This window comes from Rhinatrema bivittatum, chromosome 9, assembly GCF_901001135.1.
Source record: "Rhinatrema bivittatum chromosome 9, aRhiBiv1.1, whole genome shotgun sequence".
NCBI classification, from domain to species: domain Eukaryota; kingdom Metazoa; phylum Chordata; class Amphibia; order Gymnophiona; family Rhinatrematidae; genus Rhinatrema; species Rhinatrema bivittatum.
Window position 1 is genome coordinate 59248250 of NC_042623.1, and position 24487 is coordinate 59272736.

Sequence of the window (24487 nt, forward strand, 5' to 3'; positions counted from 1 at the left end):
CTGTGAGAAAGCAAATGTTGCTTACCTGATGTAACAGGTGTTCTCACAGGACAGCAGGATGTTAGTCCTCACGAAACCCGCCCGCCACCCCACGGTGTTGGGTTCGTTTATTTTATTTTTCGGCACTGCCTGTAGCTTTGAAAACAAGACTGAAGGGAGACCCCTGCTGGCTGCAGGGTTAGTGCCGTGCTGGGCATGCCCAGTAGGGGCCAGTCAAAGTTCCTGAAACTTTGACAGAAGTTTTCCGTGGTTGGGCTCCATCCTCGATGTCACCCATTTGTGAGGACTAACATCCTGCTGTCCTGTGAGAACACCTGTTACATCAGGTAAGCAACATGTGTTTTCCCTCCGAGGCCGCTCCGATCTCTGAGCGGCCTCGGAGGGAACGGAGGCAGGCTTCGCGGCTCGGATTGCGCAGGCTGCCGATTTTGGGCAGCCTTGTGCGTGCCGACCCCGGATTTTAACAGATACACGTGTATCTATTGAAATCCGGTGTACTTTTGTTTGCGCCTGGTGCACGAACAAAAGTACGCGCACGCGTAGTTTTATAAAATTTGCCCCTGTATGTATGTGTACCTGTATGCATTACCTCTGAAGAGGTGGTATAACATTGTACAAGCAAATCTCTGCGTGTGCCTGGCCACTTAACTGGTGAATTTTCAAAGTGAACTTCTGCGCATATTTTTGCTTTGAAAATCCTCTGTGAAATCTGGGTGTACAGTAAAGACAACTTTACTGCTTTGCAGAGAGTTATAAAATTACTCTAAGGTTCCATATTAGTAATTGACTTTTGGTCAATTTCAAAACCTTTTTGGTTTTAGGTTGTAAAATAGTATCGAGGCTTTTTCTTTTCCAAACAGTATCTACTATGTAGGTTGTTAAGGGTTTAAAGCTGAACCATCATAATGGAGCAAATTCTTAATGGCATTATACTTTATTGGCTTTCAGACCCATCAGTATAAAACATTTAGAAATTGAGATAATCTTACAGGAGACACCCGTGTTGTACAAGTTGTTGTCAGTCCAAACTTGCAAGAGTTAACTCTCCTATAAAAATAAGAGGTACCTGCCACAAGAACATTGCTTCATTGTACAGCACTGGGGAGTTTCACTTGTATGCTTCATCAAATGTAACTGTGTTCTGTTTTTTTATTTGCTGAATGCATATTGGTACTCTTTAATCACTTTTTTATGGATGGGCTGGGGTTGGATGGCAATTTTATTAGTTTATAAGCAAATATTTATTCACAGAAAGGGTAGCAGATATATGGAACATCTTCCCAGTGAAGGCAATGGATGCACACAAACAGGATTAGAATCCAAGCAAGCAGGGACATAAGCCACAGGGCTTCCTCTGATATCTGTAGAGCAAAGGCAGTGCTGGAGACCACATTGGAAGGGGACATGGTCACAGCAGATGGGTCTTGCAGTTTGTCTCAGCCGTCTTTTATTCTCTCTTTCTGCGACTGTGGGATGAGGCCAGAAAAGCTGCGTTTTCCAGTTTACATTTGTACTCACTGTTAAGGCACTTTACTCAGAAGGTGACTTGCAATTTTGTTTATTAACATATATTTCTGGCTACTGAAACCCTCGGATCTAATTTTTATTTATACTACTCCTGAGACTACCTCCTTCAGTCTCATATTGTGACCCCCCCCTTCTGGAATTTTCATACGACTAAAAAAAAAAAAAAAGCTTGTCTGTTGTATATTATTTGTACCATTCATTGCCTCTATTATATTCCTTCTGTACTTTCTCTCTTCTAGGGTATGCATGTCTGCCTTTGGGCATTCTGGGAACTAGTCATACTGGGCCGGATTTTAAAAGCCCTATGCGTGCCGGGCCTATTTTAAAAAGGCCCGGCGACGCAGATAAAGCCCCGGGACACGTGTAAGTCCCGGGGCTTTACTAAAGGGGTGGTCCGGGGTGGGGTGGGGGCGTGGTGGGGTCAGAGGCCTCCAACACAGCGGCCATTGCTGCTGTGTTGAAGGATCGCATGCCGGCAGGCTGCTGGCACGTGCAACTTGTGCCTGCCCAGAGGCAGGCGCAAAAGGTAAGATAATTTGGGGGGGTTAGAATAGGGCTGGGGGGGAAACATTAGGGGAAGGGGTGGGAAGGTCAGGCTGGGGGGAAGGGAACGGGAGAAGGCAGTGCGGCTCGTCATGCGCAAGGTGCACAATTGTGCACCCCCCTTGCGGGTGCCGACCCCTGATTTTATAACTTGCGCATGCAAGTTATAAAATCAGGTGTACATGTGTGCACACCGGGTAGCGCGCGCACATGTATGCCGCACGCGCTCCTTTTAAAATCTACCCCTATATGTGGCCTTATCTCAGGATGCTAACTAGGGTATGCCATTGTGCTGATAAAAGTTTAGTGGTAGGATAACATTGGCATGGTGCTGTTTGCACGTCCCTTGCTCTTGAGTCTGAAATGTGTTTCAATTGTTTGTAGGTACATGTTGGGCCTTTCAGCAATTCCAGCTGTTGTCCAGTTCTTTGGTTTCCTGTTTCTGCCAGAAAGTCCCCGTTGGCTTATTCAGAAAGGCCAGACTCAGAAAGCAAGGAGAGTCCTCTCTCAGATTCGGGGTAACCAAATCATCGACGAAGAGTATGACAGTATTAAAAACAGCATTGAAGAAGAGGAGAAAGAAATTGGAGTAGGTAAGCTCGTCTGATGTACCATTTGTTGAAAGAGCAATATTGCTTGGAACCAAAAAAAAAAATCATGAATCACCAAATTTAGCCTCTTTTTATTAATACACTTGTAAACATTGCTTATCATATTGCATTAACAGCGACCATAGTGAGAATTTGATGGATTCTGTTTCCAGAATGGAATGCGTCTCTGCATGTGGCATAAAGTACGGCAAACCCCACCTAGATAGCAATTCACCCTTTTTTTGGATCTTGTAACATAGCTGTGCTAATACAACCTTATTTGCAATAACAGCAGCATTTGCATAAAACCTTTCTGAAGCTCGTTTTGCACAAAGTACTTTGCACACAAAGAGGTAGATCTTAAATAAGTACGCACGGGCGTAATTTTGTTCGCCGGATTTTATAAGATACACGCGTAGCAAGGCTGCGCAAAATCGGCAGCCTGCGCACGCCGAGCTGCGCAGCCTGCCTCCGTTCCCTCCAAGGCCACTCCAAAATCGAAGCAGCCTCGGAGGGAACTTTCCTTCCGCGTCCCCCCACCTTCCCCTTCCTTCCCCTATCTACCCCACCCCCCAGCCCTACCTAAATCCCCCCCCCCCGGCATCCCCTGGCACAGGCCGCAGTGCCAGGGGACTCAGGACCGCCCTCCCGGTCCACCCCCGAACTGTCGTCACGCCCCCAGACCCACCCCGGACCGCCCATTGACCCGCGGACACGCCCCCTCCTGCCCCTTTTACGAAGCCCTGGGACTTACGCACGTCCCGGGGCTTTGCGCGCGCCGGCGGCCTATGCAAAATAGGCATGCCGTGCATGAGTGCCCTGCGCATGTAAATCTGGTAGGATTTACGCGCACAGGGCTTTTAAAATCTAGCCCAAACAGTGTAAAGGTAAAGGAAGGCGGTCTCATGACCCAGGAAAGTGGAACCCAATCTGGGCACCCTTCCAAACCGGATTCACAGGATATAGATTTGTATAAATCTCTGGCTCCAAGTAAGTGAACTCTGCAGTTGGAGGCAAGGAGCTGCTGTGCTTGCTGAGCTGCTGATCCTGATTCCCTGTTTTACTCACCTTTACTGCTTCACTCCCTCGCTGGGGATTTCAAAATGTCCCTGTGATGCGCTGATTAAAGCAAACCAAAAGAATCTCCCCAAACAAGTCTTTCCTCTCGCTCATATTTTTCTTTCTACATTTCTTTAAAGGCTAGTGCTCGGTTTAGTAGTTTTGTAAAATTAATACTGCTGCTTAGTTTTTATACCCCGGGAAATTTTATTAAGTAATTTAGGTACTGGTGCTGCCGTCCATCCTTTGACTTAAGTTGTTGTTGTTGTTATTATTTTTAATCAGAACTGTTTTATGCCTTTAATCCAGTTCCGGGGAACAAAATACCAGGGTTTTACTTTGAGATCTTTTCTCTGCAAAGTTTTTTTTTTTTTTTTAGAGTCTCAGCCAAGCAATCTGGAAACTTTAAAAGCCTTGTGTATTATAATTCATGAGTTACTTTTGCTATATTCAGTCTGTTTTTATCATTTAAAATAATGTTCATAAAATGACACACCTTTTTTTGTTTCTCCCAAAATGTAAACACCTGAGAAATACAATATGGAAAACAAAAAAGAGAAGACTTAGGAACAAGACCAAGGTGTTAATATTTGATTATAAAGTTAAGAAGCAATACATTTCACCTAACTCCCACCACCATCCCACCACTTCCTGCTTGGTTGTAGAACAAAATCAGAACTGAAAAGAAAAATCTCATTGATCTTTATATGTTTTAACAGCTGGCAGTATTTTATAAAAGTGGTTTTGGAGGAGCTGCTCAAATATCTTTTGACTCCTTAACAAGGTTAAGAAAAATAATTACTGCTCCTCCTGTTGTATCATTTTACCAACTTTCCAGTGTCTATAAATTGTAGGTACAAGCAGAACTGAACTTCCTCCTGTCTAAAGGAAATATATACTGTGTACTTCTGAAAGTCCAAAATAAAGCAGAATTCTGCTGTAAACTTCCTAAGGAACTTTAGTGCCACAACAACAGGATGTGCAAACAGTGTAATTAAAGCTGAATATTAAATCAAGAAATAATATTTCTTGTGTGTCTGCATTTTGAGCAGGGGCGGCCAACCTTATATGCACCGAGAACCAAGAAATTAGAGATGCACAATACCAAAGAGATTCGTATTTTGAAGAGCCGGGAGCGGGTGGGGGAAAAGAAAGACTGCTTGAGGAGCAGAGGTGGTGGTAAGATTGTCCCAGCTAGGATCCTCTTACCCCTCATCTCCATCAGTATCTCAGTCATTACGCCGACTCTATCCCCACCAGTCTCTCTCAGTCTTATGAGCGGTCTCTCTCAATCTTCCCATCCTGTACCCTCCTACTCTTTGTCCCCCTTTCTTGTTCCCACTTAGCCTCTCCATCCTCCCAGCAATCTCTCTTATTCTCCTAAGCTTGTTTCCACCTGTCTCTCTCAATTCTCACATGAGTCTTTCTATGCCCACCAGTCTGTCTTCCACCTTGCCCCCACCCAGTCACCACTAGTCTTTCTCACTTTCCTCAGCCTGTCTCAACCAGTGTTTCTCAATCCTTCCTCTCTATCTCCATCCTTTTCAACTTTCCCACTGTTCTCTCAATCTTCTACCACCCCCACAAGTCACGCTCCCTCTCTCTCTGTTACACATTCTCCTCCCCTATCCTCTGTCCAGCATCAATACCTCTAGCCTCTCCTCTCCCTGACCCCAATACCTTTCTCTTTTCCTCTTCTCCAGTACTTTCTCTAATACACCTTCTGGTTCTCACATTGCCACACTCCCCCCCAATCACATCTCTCTCAAAGCCTTCCCCCCTTCCAATCACAATTTCTGGCTCTCTCACTCCTTTACCTCCATCATATCTTTGACTCCCATTCACTTCTCTTCCCTGCACCCCCTATACCATCTTTGGTACTCTGTCCCTGATCCTTCCCGCACACGCAGACACACACACTTCACCTCCTCTGATTTTCATTCATACACACTGTCATCACCACCTCTGCCCCACCCTACATCTCACTCTCTTACCTCTCTTCACCGCCTCTGCCTTTCTTGTACCTTTCTTCTGCCCCTCCACTCCACCCACATTATTTCACACATAATCCCCACTCTTTCTTGGCTCTCATGCAACCCTCTATGCCAGCCCTCTTCCACTGCCTGTATTCCCCCACCCTAGTGCTGGTTCCCTCGCATCTGCTGCAGAACAAATGACAGCATAGATCTTGGGGAGGAATAAGGTGCCAGACATCCCAGTTGCCATTGCCGACTTCAGGGAGTTGGAGAGGAGATGATATTCACCTCGCCTTACCGCTTCCAAGCATTCAGCTGCTCTAGCTCCAAGCAGGAGGTAGAGTGGAGTGTGGACAGGATGGAGGTTGGAACAGGGAGTTAACAGGCCTTTCTCTGTTCTACTATTGCTGTTTTCCTTGCTGCCTCCCCTCCCCTCCTGTCTTCTGCAGTGCTGTCCAGGTGTCATGGGGACAGGAGGGGAAGAGCTGCATTTTATTTATTTTATTTTATTTATTTAACATTTTTTATATACTGACATTCGTTCGGAACATCACATCGGTTTCCACAGAACTGGTAATGCAGCTAACATAGCTTTACAAAGAATGGTTTTAAAAACAGTATTAAACAATTAAAACAAGAATAGTTAATATGGGCTAAGGGAAAACATAGCAAATACAGGGATCATTAAAAGTTGCATAAGGACAAAGAACATTATTGTTGCATAAAGGAGTTACAAATTACTAATAGTCAGGTCGATACTCTAAGGCCGCGGTAAAAAGAGTGCGGCAGTGCCTGGCGCACCCTCGTTCCCCGCACGCACAGTTCTCTTCATCTACCGCTCGATACTCTCTTCTAATTGCATGCAAATGCATGCCGCGTCTGTGAAGTGTTAGGGAAGCGTTAGGCCCGCGCAACCCATTTTACTGTATAGAGCGCCTATACAGTAACCTGGGTGCTCGGGCCTAACGCTTCACGGCCACGCTGGTATCTGTCATTTCAAATGTCATTTGAAATGACAGATACCAGGAAGTCGGGATTGCCGTCCCTTCTCCCCTCCTCACGAAGCAAAAAAAAAGTGAAAAAAAAAGATGCGAGAGAGAGGGGGGAGAGGACGGCAATCCTACGCTCGGCGACTTACTTTTGCAGCCCCCCTCCGGACATCGTGGCTTCCCCCGTGCCAGTTCCCCTTCCCCTCCTCCCGAAGCAGAGCACGAAAAGCGCGAAGCGACTTACTTTTGCAGCCCCCTCCGGACATCGGACGACCTCCTGCCTCCAGCTGCTCGCGAAGATGGACGCCTGCATGGCCGCTGAAGACGTGACGTCACGACGTTTGGCGTCACGGCATGTAACGTCACATCTTCAGCGGCCATGCAGGAGTCCATCTTCGCGAGCAGCAGGAGAGGTCGTCCGATGTCTGGAAGGTGCTGCAAAAGGTGAGTCGCTTTACACTGCCAGTCCCTTCTTCCCTCCTCCCGAAGCAGGGCGCGAAAAGCAGCCTTGCTCCGGGAGGAGGGAAGAAGGGACTGGCAGTGTAAAGCGGCGAAGCGACTTACTTTTTGCAGCACCTTCCGGACATCGGACGACCTCTCCTGCCTCCAGCTGCTCGCGAAGATGGAGGCCTGCACGGCCGCTGAAGACGTGACGTCACATGCCTGACGCCAAACATCGTGACGTCACGTCTTCAGCGGCCGTGCAGGCGTCCATCTTCGCGAGCAGCTGGAGGCAGGAGAGGTCGTCCGATGTCCGGAAGGGGCTGCAAAAAGTAAGTCGCTTCGCCGCTTTACACTGCCAGTCCCTTCTTCCCTCCTCCCGGAGCAAGGCTGCTTTTCGCGCCCTGCTTCGGGAGGAGGGGAGGGGGAACTGGCATGGGGGAAGCCACGATGTCCGGAGGAGGGGGGCTGCAAAAGTAAGTCGCCGAGCGTAGGATTGCCGTCCTCTCCCCTCTCTCTCTCTCTCGCAACTTTTTTTTTTCGCTTTTTTTTTTCTTCGGGAGGAGAGGGGAGGACTGGGGCTGCCCCGGAGGCCAGCATCCATGGACGCGGCCAGGGTAGGTGAGAGGGGGCTGGGGGAAAGCTTGCCGCCTACCCTTACCCCTGCCTCTAATGCAGGGGTAGGGGTAGGCGGTAAGTTAGCAGGTTAAACGCGGGGCAAAATGGCAGCGATAGTCGGGGCGCGCGTTACAGTATCGGAGGGGAATAGCTAATTCCTTCATTATACAGCTAATTCGTTCATTTACATATCATATACATGCTGCGTGCGGAAAGGGTTATGCGTCTGTTTTAAGAAGCGCTAAGGACGCGTGAAACTGGAGACTGTATCGCTGGATCGCCTTACGAGTCCGAATTGTGCGCTCCCAGCACGTTATAGATGGGAAATCTTCAACCGCACGTTACAGTATCGACCTGTAACTGGGGTGGAGGGAATTAAGGAGAATTGTGATGATAGATAGAAGGGGCTGAGGGAAGTTAAAGAGAATCACTGTTTACGGGGCAGAGGGGTGATTACAGGATATTTACAGGAGAGCATTTACAAGATATTTACAGGAAAGTGAATTAAGGGAGGTTGAGGGGGGGTTAGGAGTGAGAGAGAAAATCGTGAAAATAAGTCAAAAGTTAATAATAAGAGGGAGAAACAATTGCGCACGAGCCCGTAGGGAGCTCACAAAGGTCGGAAATTAAACAATAGCAGGGAGAGTCGACTTAAGAAGGTGCCCGGGGACGGGAGGTTTACGTGTTGTTTCTGTAGGCTTGTATGAACAGCCATGTTTTGAGTCTTTGTTTGAACTTTTTGGGGCATGCTTCTTGTCGTAAATCAGGTGGCATGGTATTCCATAAGGTGGGTCCCGCTATAGATATGGAGCGTTCTTTAGTTGTCATAAGGTGGGTGAGTTTGGGTGATTGAATTTGAAGTGTTGCTAAGTATTGCAATCTAGTGGGTCTGTTGTTGGGGCGGAATAGGAGTGAGTCATTAAACCAAAGCATATTGGGTTTGTGAAGCGCTTTGTGAATGAGGGAGAGGGTCTTGTATTTAATTCTGGCGGAAATCGGGAGCCAGTGCAGTTGTTTGAGGATGGGGGTGATATGCTCTTTTTTCCGTGTACCTGTCAGGATGCGTGCCGCAGCATTCTGGAGCATTTGTAGGGGGCAAGAATGTTTTTGGGGAGGCCCAGGAGGATGCTGTTGGAGTAATCAATTTTGGAAAGGATGATTGATTGAAGAACAGAGCAGAAATCGTTGGTGTGCAGTAGGGGTTTGAACTTTTTTAGAGTGTTCAACTTGAAATAACAGTCTTTTAAAGTGGAATTGATGAATTTTTTTCAAGTTGAGATGGGTATCCAGGGTGACGCCTAGATTACGTAAGTGAGGGGAGAAATTGAGTGTGGGCAGGCGAGTGTTGGTGGGAGTGGTGATAAGAGTTGTGTTGGGGGGTAATGATCATAAGTTCCGTCTTGTTCGTGTTGAGGGCAAGATGGAGCTTGGTAAGGAGGTTGTTGATGGCCGACAGGGCAGAATTCCACGCCTCGAGGGCATTATGTATAGAATCTTTGATGGGGATAATTATTTGCACATCATCAGTGTATATGAAATATGGAAGAGAGAGCTCTGAAAGGAGGCGGCATAGGGGCAGTAAGTAAATGTTGAAGAGGGTAGAGGAGAGGGAGGAACCTTGAGGTACACCTCAAGTTATGTTAACTGCCTTGGATTCGTTGGTGCCTATTTTGACTTTATAATTCCTGTTGCTTAGGAATGATTTAAACCATAGCAATGGGATTCCAGAGATGCCTATTTCAGATAGCCGTTTGATTAGCAGGTTATGGCTAACGGTGTCAAAGGCTGAGGAAATGTCAAGCATGGCCAGTATGTAGGAATGTCCCTTGTCTAGGCCTTTCAGGAGATGGTCTGTGAGGGTAGTCAGTAGTGTCACTGTGCTACGGTGTTTGCGAAATCCGTGAAAAACCACATGAAAGAACCACATCTAGAGTTCCTGAGCCACAAGTTTGACACTCTAGATTTAGAGTTTGATAATATGTATTAAAATGCCTCTCAGGATGTCAGAGAATTAGATCAGTGGTGCACAAAGCAGGGGTTGCAAAATGCATGTGGGGCTGTGCGAACTATAGGTGTCAGTCAGAGGGGTCTGATTTTCAAACATAGCAATTTACCCAGCTAAAACCTGATTTTAGCCAGGTTAATCATTTGAAAATCAGCCTCTCAGTGCATTGGCAAATAGTTATTTGTTCTCTTGCTTCTAGGACCACCAGTTGAAAACTGATTCAGGTATCGAGTCATTATCTAAAAGCCATCCTTGGCCTATGTGAAATGTTTATGAACTCCTTTCAGTTTCCAGTGCATAGGTGTTCATCTTACTTCAACTATCACAGTTACCACTAATTAGCACCTTCTGACAATCACAGCAAAGATGCCAAGCAGAGAATGAGCATTACAAATGGATTAAACTCTTGCTGTATGGATGGTCCATCTAGAACAGGGTTAAGACACAACTGGGAAAGCTTGGACTGCTACAGTCCATCCTGTACCTGCAATATGGATAAATGAGGTCTTCAGTTTCTAATGTTATCAATCCAGAACATTTTAAAAGTACTAATTCATTATAAAAAAAAGGCAGACAGGCCCTTTTTAGTAAAGAGATAAGCTATGAATAAAAAGCAGTTTTCCTCTAATGTGATTCCATCTGAGACTGCTCCATCACTAGTTTTTACTAGTTTTCTGTGCTGTTTTCCTCTAGGGAAATCATGAAAAATGTTACCATTACTGTGTTGTATACCAAAGTGGTTTTGCTTATTCTCAAGCTAGAAAATTCCTGACATACCAGCCATTTGCACATGCAAATAATGCTATTTATTGCTTATATATATATATAATTTGCTGGATTTCTATGTTGGTCACTCTGTATCACACTCCATAAACCATCTTTATGCTGCATTTTCAAGAGTATGAAATCTCACCATTACTCCACAGAATTTGATAAAATACTGCCTCAGACCGGTGGTTGAGAAACAATGCTCTAGATTACATTCTCTGATAAATAGAAATTGCTACATAGGAATGTTCATTCATTTTGAACAATTGACAAAAATGAAACAAATGAGATATTTTTGATTTGTACAAATGGTATAAATGGAAGATTTGCCTCAGATGAAAATATCTGAAAATTTATGGGTATTTTCATATTTGTGCAGGAGTCAAAAAAATAGAGCTCCTGCGGGATTAGACCTCAGCCTAGTCCTGTCCTGGGGCTTGACCCAAGTCCAGGTCCAGTCTCCGAGTCTGGTTGAGGCAAGGTCCCATTATCGAGGCTTAACTTTGGGGCTTGGTCTGAGTCCGGGTCCCAGTCGCTGAGGCATAAACTAAAACCCAAGGCCGGTCCCTAGTCTCCAGTGCCCAAAATTAGGGCCTGGCCTGAGGCTGGGTTCCGGTTTCTGAGGCCCAGACCTAGGCCCAATGCCTAGATCCAACAATGGCTGTACATCAAAATGGCGCTGTCCAATCTTGAAAAAGGCGATGCAGAAATGCTGTGGCGCATCCTCCAGCTGGAAGATATAATTGTTTGTTGCCTGATTAAGATGCCACGGAAGGCCTATGCTCAGATCCCAGTGATAGGTCCTGACTGCAGCATCAGGCCAGGACCTAGGCCGTACTCTCAGCAATGAGACCTAGCCTCATGTAGGCCCCAACCATTGGATTTGGTCCTAGGCCTTGGGCCTTAATAATTGGAACACAGCCTTGGGTATAGGCCTATGCCTACGCCTAGGCCTCCTTGACTGGGCCCTGGCCTCAGCCAGTCTTTGGTATTGGCCAGGGCTTAGGCCTATGGCCTAGGTCTGGGCCTCAGCGACCAGGACCCATTGTCAGGACCCAGTTTCTGCTGGGCCCCAGTGTATAAGCTGGACATAGGCCTCAGTGACCGAGACCAGACTCAGTCTGGGCCCTGGCATCAAGCCTAACCCCAGTGCTTGGCAACTGGGAATTGACCGGGCCCCGATGTCATATCCTGGCTTAGGCCTGGGTCCTGTCCCATTTTTCTTTTGAGGTGAAATCAATGGGACCTTCCTTCATTAACTTCACTATAACGCAAAAACAAACGAATCAATGAATAATATTTGGGGGGGGGGGGGGGTTGAAACTAATGAAACAAATAGAGGTGCCTGCGAAATCTATTAAGGACCTGAAATAATTATTTTCTCTCTGCACATCCCTATTGCTGAAGAAGGATGAACTGTATGGGATACATTTTCAGAGTTTCACACATTCATGTAGGCATACAGAAAACACAATTTTCAAATATGTTACCCACATGAATGATGTTGAATATTGGGCTTTTATGTAGCTTAATGTATGTATATAACTTTACCAGTATAAAAAGAATTACACAAAGTTAAGTGTGTTACTGGCATGTTGGTTATACATGAAGATTCATAACCCCCTGAAACTTTCCTTCCCCTCTTCCAAGCAAAAATAGCATGGCACTAATTTTCAAGTTAAACTAATACATTAAAAAAAAAAAATTAGTGTAGGATCGGCATAAAGAAAAGATCAGGCATAACGAAGTAGTTCTTCCATTTTATGTTTAGAAATGGGAAACATGCTTGGTAATTCTTACCCAATAGGGTTGATAAAAGTACTGTGCAACCATCTAAGGGCACCTCTGTTCTGGGAGCAGTGCAGCAATTGCATCTCCTCCTTCCCACCTCTCTGAGCTCAGAAGAGGAAGTGGTGTCACATGGGCCCGCCCAAGTGGGAAAGAGGATATGCCGCCATCAGGAGCTGGATCAGTGGGGGCCACATGGCTGCGGGGAGCAAAAGCAGACTGGAGCTCCAGAGCCAATGCTACACAGGGAACAAAAGCACTGGAGCCACGGGGGCCCCTGCAATGTTGGGAGCAAAGGTAAGCTGAAGCCATGGGCCCTGTGTTGGGAACTGTAACAAGCTGGAACAGTGGGGGCCACTGGGCCAAAGAAAGGAAAAGTCCCAACCAGGGGCTGCAGAAATAGGCTGCTGCTCACACTTTTGCCTCCAGAGGGGAAAAAAGTGAGTGATTGAGAGAGGTTTGTGTGTGTGTAATTAAACAAGTGTGATTAGGTGTGAATAAGCAAGAAAGAGGATGAGTTTGTGTGCAACAGCTCCCCCTCCTCGCTAATCTAGGACAATCTTAGGGCAACTGGAAATCAAAAGTGCCCAGGTATAAAGAGCAGGGAATTTTTAAAAATCTTTAATAGTTTTAATTATTTGTGTTATTTGATGTGTCTGTCTTTATGAAATATTTTATTAATGCTTGGAAAATTTGTATATAAGGCTTTAATTATTGGATGTTCTATTTGTCAGTTATTTTGAAATATTTATTTCATTTGTGTGGTTTTACTATTATTTATGTTTTATATTTCTTGATTTTATTTGAGGTTTTATGCTTTTCCATCATCTGGCTTGTGGCAGTTTCCAGTAAAGTTTTTGTCTGCATGTTTCTAGTTATATTTTATGGTCTCTTTATTTTTTACTTGGTGATGGACTGTTTGTATTCTGCACATGTGACTGAGGTGAGGGATTCTGCTAGCATGTAGATTCTGTGTAGTGATCTACAGTAGCCTAGCTTGTTCTGTTTTCTAAATAGGTGTATTGATATTATAAGGCCGGTATAATATTTACAGTGTTACCTTTTTATAGTTAGGGGGTCATTACACTGTGGGGCGGATTTTTATACTCCGCGAATAGGCCTACTTTTGTTTGCGCTCCAGGCGCAAACAAAAGTACGCTGGATTTTAGTAGATACGCGCGGAGCCGCGCGTATCTGCTAAAAACCTGGATCGGCGTGCGCAAGGCTATCGATTTTGTATAGCCGGCGCGCGCCAAGCCGCGCAGCCTACCCCCGTTCCCTCCGAGGCCGCTCCAAAATCGGAGCGGCCTCGGAGGGAACTTCCTTTTGCCCTCCCCTCACCTTCCCCTCCCTTCCCCTACCTAACCCACCCACCCGGCCCTGTCTAAGCCCCCACCTTACCTTTGTCGGGGGATTTACGCCTCCCAGAGGGAGGCGTAAATCCCCGCGCGCCAGCGGGCCTCTTGCGCGCCGGGCCGCGACCTGGGGGCGGGTACGGAGGGCGCGGCCACGCCCCTGGACCGCCCCGGGCCGTAGCCACGCCCCCGTATCCGCCCCCAAAACGCTGCCGACACGCCCCGAAAATGCCGCGATGACCGGGACCGCCCCCGACACGCCCCCCTCGGAGAACCCCGGGACTTACGCGAGTCCCGGGGCTCTGCGCGCGCCGGTAGGCCTATGTAAAATAGGCGCACCGGCGCGCAGGGACCTGCTCGCGTAAATCCGGGCGGATTTACGCAAGCAGGGCTCTTAAAATCCGCCCCTTTGAGTGTTAGCACTTATTGATGTTTTAGTATGGGAGGTTTACAGTATTGTAATTGTTTACTTATGGCTCTCTAAAGGCCAAGCCCACACCCAATATGCATTACAATAGGCCTAATACCATAAGGGCTCCAATTTCTTTTGGAGGGATTTCTGGTTGGCATCTCAGCAGTGCATGTAAATATAACTTACATTTTGTAAGTAATATTTTTACCTCAAAATGCTGTACTTTGAATGTTCTTTTTTATGTAAAATCTTTTGTTATATATGCATGATTATTTTTATTATGTGTGGGGGAGGGGGCACCCCAGGCTGTACAGTTTATCTAGGGTGCCTATTACCTTTGCACTGATCCTGTTATCTAATGTTTCTTTGACACAAAGGAGTACATATTTTTTTTAATTAAATTTATTTTCCAACTAGACTGTCTGTTTACTGAAGAAAATATGAGAGTTAATTTTTAAACTGAGATTTTATGAGGATTTTATGTCCACACTTTTATGGGATTAAGCCATAAAGAAATAGTATATCTATGTGCTAAACAGCTCATATCCTTCATTACTGAACACTAAATTATTTTCTATTTCATCCATGTATGCTGCCTTTTTCCCCCAAAAGTAGACCCACAGCAGTTTTTATAATAAAAATCATTAAATAAAACATTACATAAATACAGCAGTAAGTAAAACATCTCTAATGTAGACCCCATTCTCACTAGGGAAGTGACAAGCCATATCGCTTAACTAAATGAAACACTCCTATGTAAATTACATTGCATTGCATTAATTATAATATTTTCTAAGGTGACCTGCTATATAGTAACAGTACCTTTTAATGGAAAACAGAATGGTGCATAACCATATATGTATAGCATGATTTATAATCATGCTATACATGATTTATAATCATGCTATACATGCTATAGAACTTGGAGCCTTATCTTCCTAACTATCCCCCTAAGCTGATGTAATTTAATGAAACGTTGTAAATAAGTTCCTTCTGCGGTTATGGTTTTTTGTTTCACACCTTCTCGTTCTTTCTGCCCTTTTTCTCCCTCTTCTCTTCTTTCTCTCCCGAGCCCTTTCCCCTTCTCGTCTGCTCCCGACCCCTACTCCCTGTTCATTGTAATTTCCTCCTTCACTGAGTTAATTGTAAACCGGCGTGATGTGTCCTACGAACGTCGGTATATTAAAAAGCTATTAAATAAATAAATAAATAAATAAATAAATGTACCAATAATATAAGGTCATCATAAGATTCTAGTCAATTAACAAAAGTAGTATTACAAGTAATCAAACCTCTTTTTGATGAGAGTGCATACACAAGAAAACGAAAATGAAAAAAGAATAAAAAATATAAACATTTCTTTTCCAAATGTTTGGCCCCAACAAGGGATTCAATGTAGTGCCATGTGTTTCAAGGGGACATCCCTGACAAAAGTAATGTCCAAGTTAAAGAATTTATAACTTCTTTGCTCTGTGATAGAACATTGCTAGACATGTTATAGCTAAAGAGCCGTTACAAGGAGAGTCACGTGATGTGGTAGCGGGGAAGACGTGTCTCTTCCTAGCTCCTGAGCCACCTCGCTCATCGCGTTCAATCCACCCAAAATAAAACCAAAGAAATTGGATCAGCTGAGTCTAGCGAAGGAGATATATGTCTGCAACTCGTACCCGGGGCATAATAATACCTTCGATGACCACTAAATCCAACAGAAAGGAGAAAGAAAAACAGCGGGGCATGGAAGCTAAGATGGCGGAAATATCAGAGGGTGAGTCTCCCTCCCTCAATAGGCCACTCACGTTGGCTGATATTAAAGAATCTATTAAGGAGGCCTTAGACGAAAAATGGACTTTATTAACGGTCCAGTTAGGGGAGGTCAGAGACATGATCGCCGCGTTGCACTCCCGGTTAGAACTGGCCGAAGCCAGGATCTCTGATATGGAAGACGCAGCGCGGGAGGCCCAGAATAAAATGGCCGTGCAAGATAAAACTTTGCAAACCCTGCAAAACAAAGTGGATGAACTGGAAAATCGGGCCAGACGGGACAACCTTAGATTCTTGGGTTTCCCAGAGCAGATTGAGGAACACTCGCTGCGCGCGATACTGGAAGATTGGCTCCCCGCAGCCGTTCACTTACTGCAGCTCCAGGGCAAATTGGTGGTGGAGCGAGCCCACTGGCTGGGGGCCCAAAACTCGCCTACAGGAAGGCCGCATTTGGTGATTGCAAAAATACACAACTTCGCCCATAAAGCTGAAATTTGGCACGCCTCCCGGTCGAAGCCGGATCTGGAATATCAGTCTAATCGCATCCGGATCTTTCAGGACTTTTCATTGGCAGTGTCTGAGACCAGGCGAAGTTTCGCAGTAATTTGCACGACACTGCATAATCGAAATATTCAATTTTCCCTGATGTTTCCCGCGCGCCTGCGGATCTGGCAGGCAGATCAGGTACATACTTTTGATTCGGCAGTGAAGGCCAAGGAATTTGTCGACGCCCTGGTTACTTAGGGGAAGGAGGACGGCCACCATATTTTTTGCAGCAATTACCTCTTAGGAGAAGGAACATGTGGAGGGGAAAGGGAACACTAACCATCCGTTCAAGAGACTGGAACTATTAATAGCAGCAATTGCGTTTGCTAGTCGCAACTTCATTGTTTTTTTTATTGATAAGTTTTTTTTTTATTCGACCTACCCTCCGTTGCCCGGTTTCTGGATGGAGCTTAGTTATTCTACCAATGGGAGGCCCCACTCACGGAGATGGAATTTGTGGCGACGCAGAGACCTTGGAATATTGCCTCGGGGATCGCTCAATTCTGTGGCAGTGGGGTCGGTTTAACTGGACTATTCTAATGGACTGCTCCTGATTACAACGTGTTATCTCTGTTAATGATTTTTGGTGTGTTAGTATCGATACTATATCTTGTCAGGTTTTTTTTACTATAAAGCTTAGTCGCTATTATACTCGCTGGGAGGGGGAGGGGAGTGGCGCAGCAGAGGGGGAGGCTTCTCTGTATGGGATATGTTATAAATACTGTTTCGGGGTATGAAGGATTTATTAAGGGGGGATATGTCCATCTACATTTGAGCAGAGGTGGGATAAGGGGTGGTGTCAGGAACACATCTGATTGGGTGCTCTCAGCCCTTCGGGGACACCATGAGAAGTGGAAAATTATTCATGTTAAGGGGAATTAAACAGGTTGTTTTGGGGGAGGGGGAGGGGAGGGAAGGTACAAGGGAAGGCTGGACTAGGGGACAAGGGGGGGAAAAAGGAAAGTGGGCTGCAAAGGGGGGAGGGGGGATAGAAGGGAATTTTTTCCTTTACAAGATACAAGGCATGTTTATGGAATATTGCAGTTTCCAGACTGTGGACCCTAACCAGGGGAGGGAGCAGGGAGGGAGTCTCAGCTGGGAGGGCTCTCTCTCGGAAATGATTACTCTTTCTGTACGCAAAATACAATATGGCTCCTATCTGAGTAGACCAACCAGATTTGTATCATGGAATGTGTGTGGGATACATTCACCCGTCAAACGTACTAAAATACTCTCATTGTTAAAAAAGAAATCGACACTAGTAGCTTATTTGCAAGAGACACATCTCTCTCCCTCCGAGCACGCGAAACTACGCCGCGACTGGGTGGGGGAAGTGAGAGGTGCTGCTGCCTCCACGAAGTCTGCTGGAGTGGCAATCCTAATACATAAAAATCTTCCTATAAAAATTACCAGGGAGATAGCAGATCCGCACGGCAGATACATAATTTTGGTCACTGAACTATATAGTCAGATTGTCGTATTTTGCAATGTCTATGCGCCTAATATATATGATTCCAACTTCTACAAGGGAGTGTACACTCACTTACTTCCATATCTCAATAACATTTTGGTTTTGGGGGGAGATTTCAATACCATTCGCGATATGGAAATGGATGCTTCGGCGTCGCGTAGACGGGAGAGGAACATGGGGAAAGGCCCTCAATTTTTGGAGAATGAGTTACACTTGCTGGACGCGTGGCGGGTTTTGCACCCCAATGATCGGGACTTTACCCATATAGCGAGAGCACATGCATCTTTTTCGAGACTTGACTATTTTTTGGTAAGCGCCCACGCGTTTTCGAGTGTACAGGATGCGGGTATAGAAAATATAGTTATTTCAGATCACGCTCCAGTTTGGATAGACCTCCAGCTGTTGGACAAACAATCACTGCCTCCAATCTGGCGTTACCCATACTTCTTAGCACATGATGAACATTTTCGGGAATATTTGAGGACTTAAGTGGACGGAGTATGCATCGTTTAATCAGGCTCACTCTGCCCAGCCCTCCCTATTCTGGTATGCCGCAAAAACGACCCTTCGGGGGGATATTATATCCTATGTAACGCATCGTCGTAAGGCCTTAGATAGACAGATTCTGACAGTAAATAAACAGTTGCGTAAAGCGCGAGGGTTACTGGCTTCAACCGAGAGCAAGGAGGCTGGGTTAGAATACCGCTCGCTCCAGATGGCGCTTAATTCTCTTTTACACCAGCGAGCAAAAAAGAGCTACATATATTATCAGTTTCAATTATATCAGCATAGCGATAAGACGGGATGGATGATGGCCAACTTAATCAGGTCGACTCGTCCTAGTCGATATGTCCCTGCGCTGCGGATCTCACCCACAGAAGTAGTCCGAGATACCAAATCTATCCTTCAGCGATTTCGCTCCTTCTATTCTACTTTGTACACCTCTAGTGCTGGAACTGAGGAGGACAGTGAGCGGTTTTGTTCCAAGTTGCCCCTGCCCCGTTTATCTGTACTCCAACAAGAGATGCTTAATCAGCCTATAACAGCTCAGGAAGTGCGTTTGGCAATACAACAGATGCGCAACTTTAAAGCGTCAGGGCCTGATGGGTACACGGCGGAATTCTTTAAATTACTGGGAGATCTCATATCGAGTTCCTTGGCAGCGGGGTTCTCCGAGTTGATAACTTTGGGTTCCTTTCCACCTCATGAGAATCTGGCCTTGATAACACTCATACCTAAGACAGGCAAAGACCATCTGATGCCAGAGTCTTACCGCCCGATATCCCTTTTAAATTTGGACCACAAATTATTGGCTAAAATACTTGCTGATCGTTTAGCCCCAATTATACCAACACTGGTTGGGGACCACCAAGTAGGGTTTGTGCGGAAACGTTATGCTTTAGCCAATATTCGGAGGGTGTTGATGGCCATGACGATATTTCGTCAAATGGACATGCCTTATTCAGTCATAAGTTTTGACTCGGAAAAGGCCTTTGACAGGGTGGAGTGGCGGTATCTTTTTACTGTTATGGAACAGATGGGCTTCTCGGGTTTCTTTTTTCAGGCAGTGCGTTTGTTATACACAGACCCTCAGGCCGTAATATTGCTAAATGGAGCGAGGTCTGAACCTTTTGACGTGACTCGTGGAACCCGACAAGGGTGTCCCCTGTCACCATTGTTATTTATCCTACAATTGGAATCACTTCTGTTAGCAATCCATCAGTGCCGGGCAATTCGAGGAGTCCATTTTGGCTCAAGAATATTTAAAGGAGTGGCTTTTGCTGATGACTTATTAATGTTTGTCACGGATCCACGGGCATCCATGTCAGCCCTAATGCCTTTGATATGGTCTTTTGGAGTATTTTCTGGACTGAAGTTAAATGAGTCTAAGTCCACAGTTCTCACATATCCCTCGAATTTGTCAGATGGATGGCGGGATGATTTTTCGTTTCATTGGAACCCGGGCAAACTCCGGTATTTAGGGGTAAATATCCCAGCAGACCCACTTCGTTGCTACTTTTTTTTTTATCGCTTTTTCGATTTTTTTTTTTTTTCGCTTTTTCGCTTTTTTCCACTTTCGTTGTTTTGGGAGGAGGGGAGAGGACTGGGGCTGCCCCGGAGACCAGCACCCATGGACGCGGCCAGGGCAGGTGAGCGGGGGCTGGGGAAAAGTTTGCCACCTACCCTTACCCCTGCCTCTAACGCAGGGGTAAGGGTAGGCGGTAAGTTAGCAGGTTAAACACGCGGCAAAACGGCAGGTTAAAAAAGCGATAGTCGGGGCGTGCGTTACTGTATGGGAGGGAATAGCTAATTTGATCGTTTACATCTAATATACATGCCGCGGGTGGAAGGGGTTACCCGGTGATTTAAAGAGGCGGTAAGAATGGGTTAAAGGGGATAGTGTATCGTGGGTTGGACTAACGTGGCTGAAAAGTGAGTAGAAAGCGGGTTAGGAGCAGGGTAACCGCGGCCGCAGTTTACTGTATTGACCTGTGAGTTAGCAAGGATTGGACTTGTCTGGTCTAAGCTACTCTGCCGCTTCCGTGCTGCCGCTGGAAGCTCTCTCTGCCCTTCAGGGTATTCTCTGGGTTCCCGCTCCTCGGGGGCCCTTTGCTTTCTTTCAGGTGCCTTACTGGGATCAGGTACTCGCTCCTCGAGGGCCTGCTCTCCCTGCCTCGGTAACCATCTACTTCTGCCTGGTGGAATCGTCAACCTTACAGCTACCATCTAGTGAGTAATCTATTTCTCAGTCTGTCTCATCTACAGCTCTGCCGTGCTGGGAACCTACTCCTGGATCTCCCTATACCATCTCGGTGAGACAGGTCCCCTCTGCCGAGGATTCCTGGACTGCTATCTCTGGATCACCTCACTACTGCCACCTCTGGGGGTATACATCAGCTGTACAATAAAAGACAAAACTCTGTGTTTGTGCGTCTTGAGTCTAGCCCAGTACTGTGGCTCCCCATGGGGCTCCTCCCCGTGGGCTTGGTCATCCCCCACAGTACCCAAGAATCCATTCAAACACCTCAAAACATAACAGATTGCTAACTCCATGGATTTGGCTCAGCTCACCGCATTGCAGGCCATTCCAGGCCTGGCCCAGCGAATCTCCGAAAAGCAGAACGCGCTGGAGAACTTAACTGCTGCATTTAACCAGCTGCACGCACAGATGAATTCACCAACCACCACAGGTAAAGAAATTACACCGCCAGAAGTGATGGTCAAGACAATTGTACCTCTATCTGCACCATCACGCTTCTCAGGGGAAGTTTGGAAATGTAGAGGATTTATCAACCAATGTTGCATGCACTTTTCCCTGCAACCTAATCATTTTCCTACAGCTTATGCCAAGACCACTTACATCTTGTCTTATTTGGACGGAAGAGCGTTGGCTTGGGCCTCTTCGCTGTGGGAGCGCAATGACCCTATCCTACATGATCTTGCCGGGTTCCTTGAACTGTTCAGATCAGTTTTCGAAGACCCTGTCCGGCACACGACTGCAGGATCTTCGTTGGTTCACCTGAAGCAAGGTAATAAACCTTTATCAGACTTTGCCATAGAATTCAAGACACTGGCGTCAGAATTACATTGGGACCCTAAATGACTGAGGACCCTCTTCTTTGAAGGACTGGGCATGGTCATCCCCCACAGTACCCAAGAATCCACTCAAACACCTCAAAACCATAACATTGAGTATGAGCTCTGATTCTGAATAATCTAAAAGTAATGACATTTATCTATACACGCTGACCTGTTACTAATAAACTTGTGTACATGTACTGAACTTGTATGGAGTTTTTTTCTCCAAATATAATTAATTAAAAATCAGTTAAAGAAAGCATGGGCTTGCCTGTTGGTTCAGTGGCCAATAGGCAAAGGGAAACTGGGTTTGATTTGTGGCTGAGGTCCCCAGATTGGTTGGGGAGGCAGTGATCACATTGGTGGAGAAGGAAAGGGAGGGAAGGAGGGAGGAGGAAGTTGGTCATTGTGCAAGTGACCTCTAGTGACCAGGTTTAAAAGACTAGTTTAATTATAAACAAATGCTAAATAAAATAAAATAAATAAATAAAATTAATTTCAGTAAATGCTGTTTAAATACAAAAATCCCTGAACATAGATAATGTTAACCATGTATTTTTGTATGCTGTGATTTAGTAATATCCTTAACTTGGTTCAGCTGGGGAGTTTCTCAGATCCAGAGTAATAAGGAATCCATGCTGACCTCTCTGCTTATACTGCTAATAAAGTACCTTTTCGTCATCATTTTCTATTGTAGGGTTATTTGCCCAGATGAGTCATTTATCTGAAGAAGCATAGCAAACAAAATTCTTTCATGATGCATGATAGGAAATGAGCAATAATATTACGCTGCCTGTCACACACAGTTAAAAAGTTTCCTGAAGTATGATATCAAGTGCAATTATAAATGCCCGAGATCATTTTGAATCCAGATTCTCATTCTGGGTAATCATCTGTGGCATGAATAACATTATATGTGAATTGCATTACACTCACTAAATTCCGATTTCCTATTAACCTCAGATGTTATCAAATGCTTACTTGGTCTCAGTCCAGTTCCAAGGGCTATAGCAGAAGGATTGACGTTGCAGCTCCTGACAGATTCCTATGTGTCTGTGAATTGTGTTGCATACCTTCTTACTGACTTGCAATAAGGACTGGGGGGTGGGGAGGGTGGAATAGATGTTGCGACTATGGCAGTAACATATAAACCTTTGCTTCCTATAAATACATACAACCTCTCTGGGATTTCCAGTAATCAACCAGTGACCATAGAACATAAACCACATTGTAAAATTGCACAAAAAAAAAAAATAGAATAAAAAATGCTATATATCACCACCTGGCCTGCTATCTGCTTTATTTTTCGATGCAATAGATAAAAGCAAGAGTCTTTTAAAATAAACCTGTAGGGTACTGCTAATGTAGTGAAATTGATAGTGGTCAATTTCACTACATTACTACAATTTTCTGCAGTAGCCCAAAGTATAGATGTTTCCAGCAAAATGTACAGAATTTTGCAACATATCCACAGTGCAACATCTATCCATGTTTTGACCTTTAAACAAGGAAAACAAAGGCGTTAATTGCGCGTGTAAATGTAACATTCTATTCTAGCAATTTTCAAAAGCCCATTTACACACACAAAGTGCAGTTGCAAATGTAAAATACCGTTTTAAGCGTGTAAATCCTTTTGAAAATTACCCCATTGGCATGCCAATTGGGGATTTGCATTTAAAAAATGGCTGGAGCTTTTTTTGACCCAATAGTTTCCTCCTGCTTCATTTTGCACTTCCATCTCAGTTGGAATCAGGACTGGGATCTGCCTCCATGAATCTTTATCATAATACCCAGGGATTTGTTTCCCCTATTTTATATCCATTGCCAACTTACTTTTAAATCAGTCATTGCAACTCTTTCTGGAATTCTGCAATTGCATATCCTGAATTTGGCCACTAGGTGTCAGTCATGCTTAAGCAATGATCATGACTCCCTCCCACAGGGGTTGTGAAAGCTACCGGCAAGGCATCCCCAGCCCTGGCCAAAACAGAGAGTAGAATACCCAAACTGGGGACCTTTCCCATGGTACTACACAGCACTTGACAAATGTGTTGAACAATTCCACTACTAAAACAATAATAATATTTCAAGAAAATTCAATGAGATTCAAAGATTAAATTATCTATGAATGTTTAAATAACTGTATAAATAATGTTTTTCACTATACAGTTAGTAAAAGAAACATTTGCCTTCTATGCACAGTATAGCTTTTTGCTCTTTTTCCTCAGCCTCATAGACAATGCTTCTGTTATTTATTTATTTTATACTTTTATATACCATTACCCTGCACCAGACTGATCAGAACAGTGTACAATAAAATAAAACCATCAAAAATATAACAGTGTAAAATACAATAAAATCCACAATATCATACTTAAAACTCTAAAACATCATCATTCTGTTCGGGGACCATCTCTTTAACTTACATTTCTTTATATGAGATTTGTAAGAGTTTATTGAGATTCAGACTTCAAACACAAAAATACTTACTGCAAAGAAAAATCTAACTCTTTGAGCCCTAACTAAACTTAAGGGAATTTGCCCTCTATCCTTGGTCAGGCTAAAACAGATAAAGACCAAATAGGCCCATCTAGTCTGCCTAATTGAGATTCTTCCATTTTGAATAAATAAATATAAATCCCCATATTCATTTTAACACTGATTCCATCCCCCCTTAATTTTTTATAACCTGATCTTTCAGCCTTTTCCCCACTTCTTTCCTCCATATCTGGCCCAAACATGCTCAAAACTGCTAAAAGTGCTGTCTTCTACTACCTCTACTGGTAAGCCATATAAAAACTTCTATATTCAACTTTTATTCTTACATGACAAATATTTAATCCAACAACCAGGTCCCTTCCATATTTAACCCTGATCCCTCCATGTAGGTTACTCCAGCCTTCTTATTTATTTATTTATTTATTTATTTAAGTTTTTTTATATACCAACATTCAAGACGATAGTCCCATCATGCAGGTAACTTGAAGCTGTTGTACTACTGTTAGGAATTGTGGACTCTTGGCCCGAGGTGGGGTTAGCGCTACCTGCAGGGATTGAGC

At 44.8% G+C, this 24487-nt stretch overlaps 1 protein-coding gene across 1 annotated transcript in view; it reads left to right on the forward strand.

Annotated features, from left to right (window-relative positions):
• The window catches only part of SLC2A13 (solute carrier family 2 member 13), a 798921-nt gene that overhangs the window by 198986 nt on the left and 575448 nt on the right, over nt 1-24487 (forward strand). Inside the window, 1 exon segment of the mRNA XM_029615108.1 lies at nt 2455-2663. Within this exon segment, the coding sequence (XP_029470968.1) occupies nt 2455-2663 (209 nt within the window).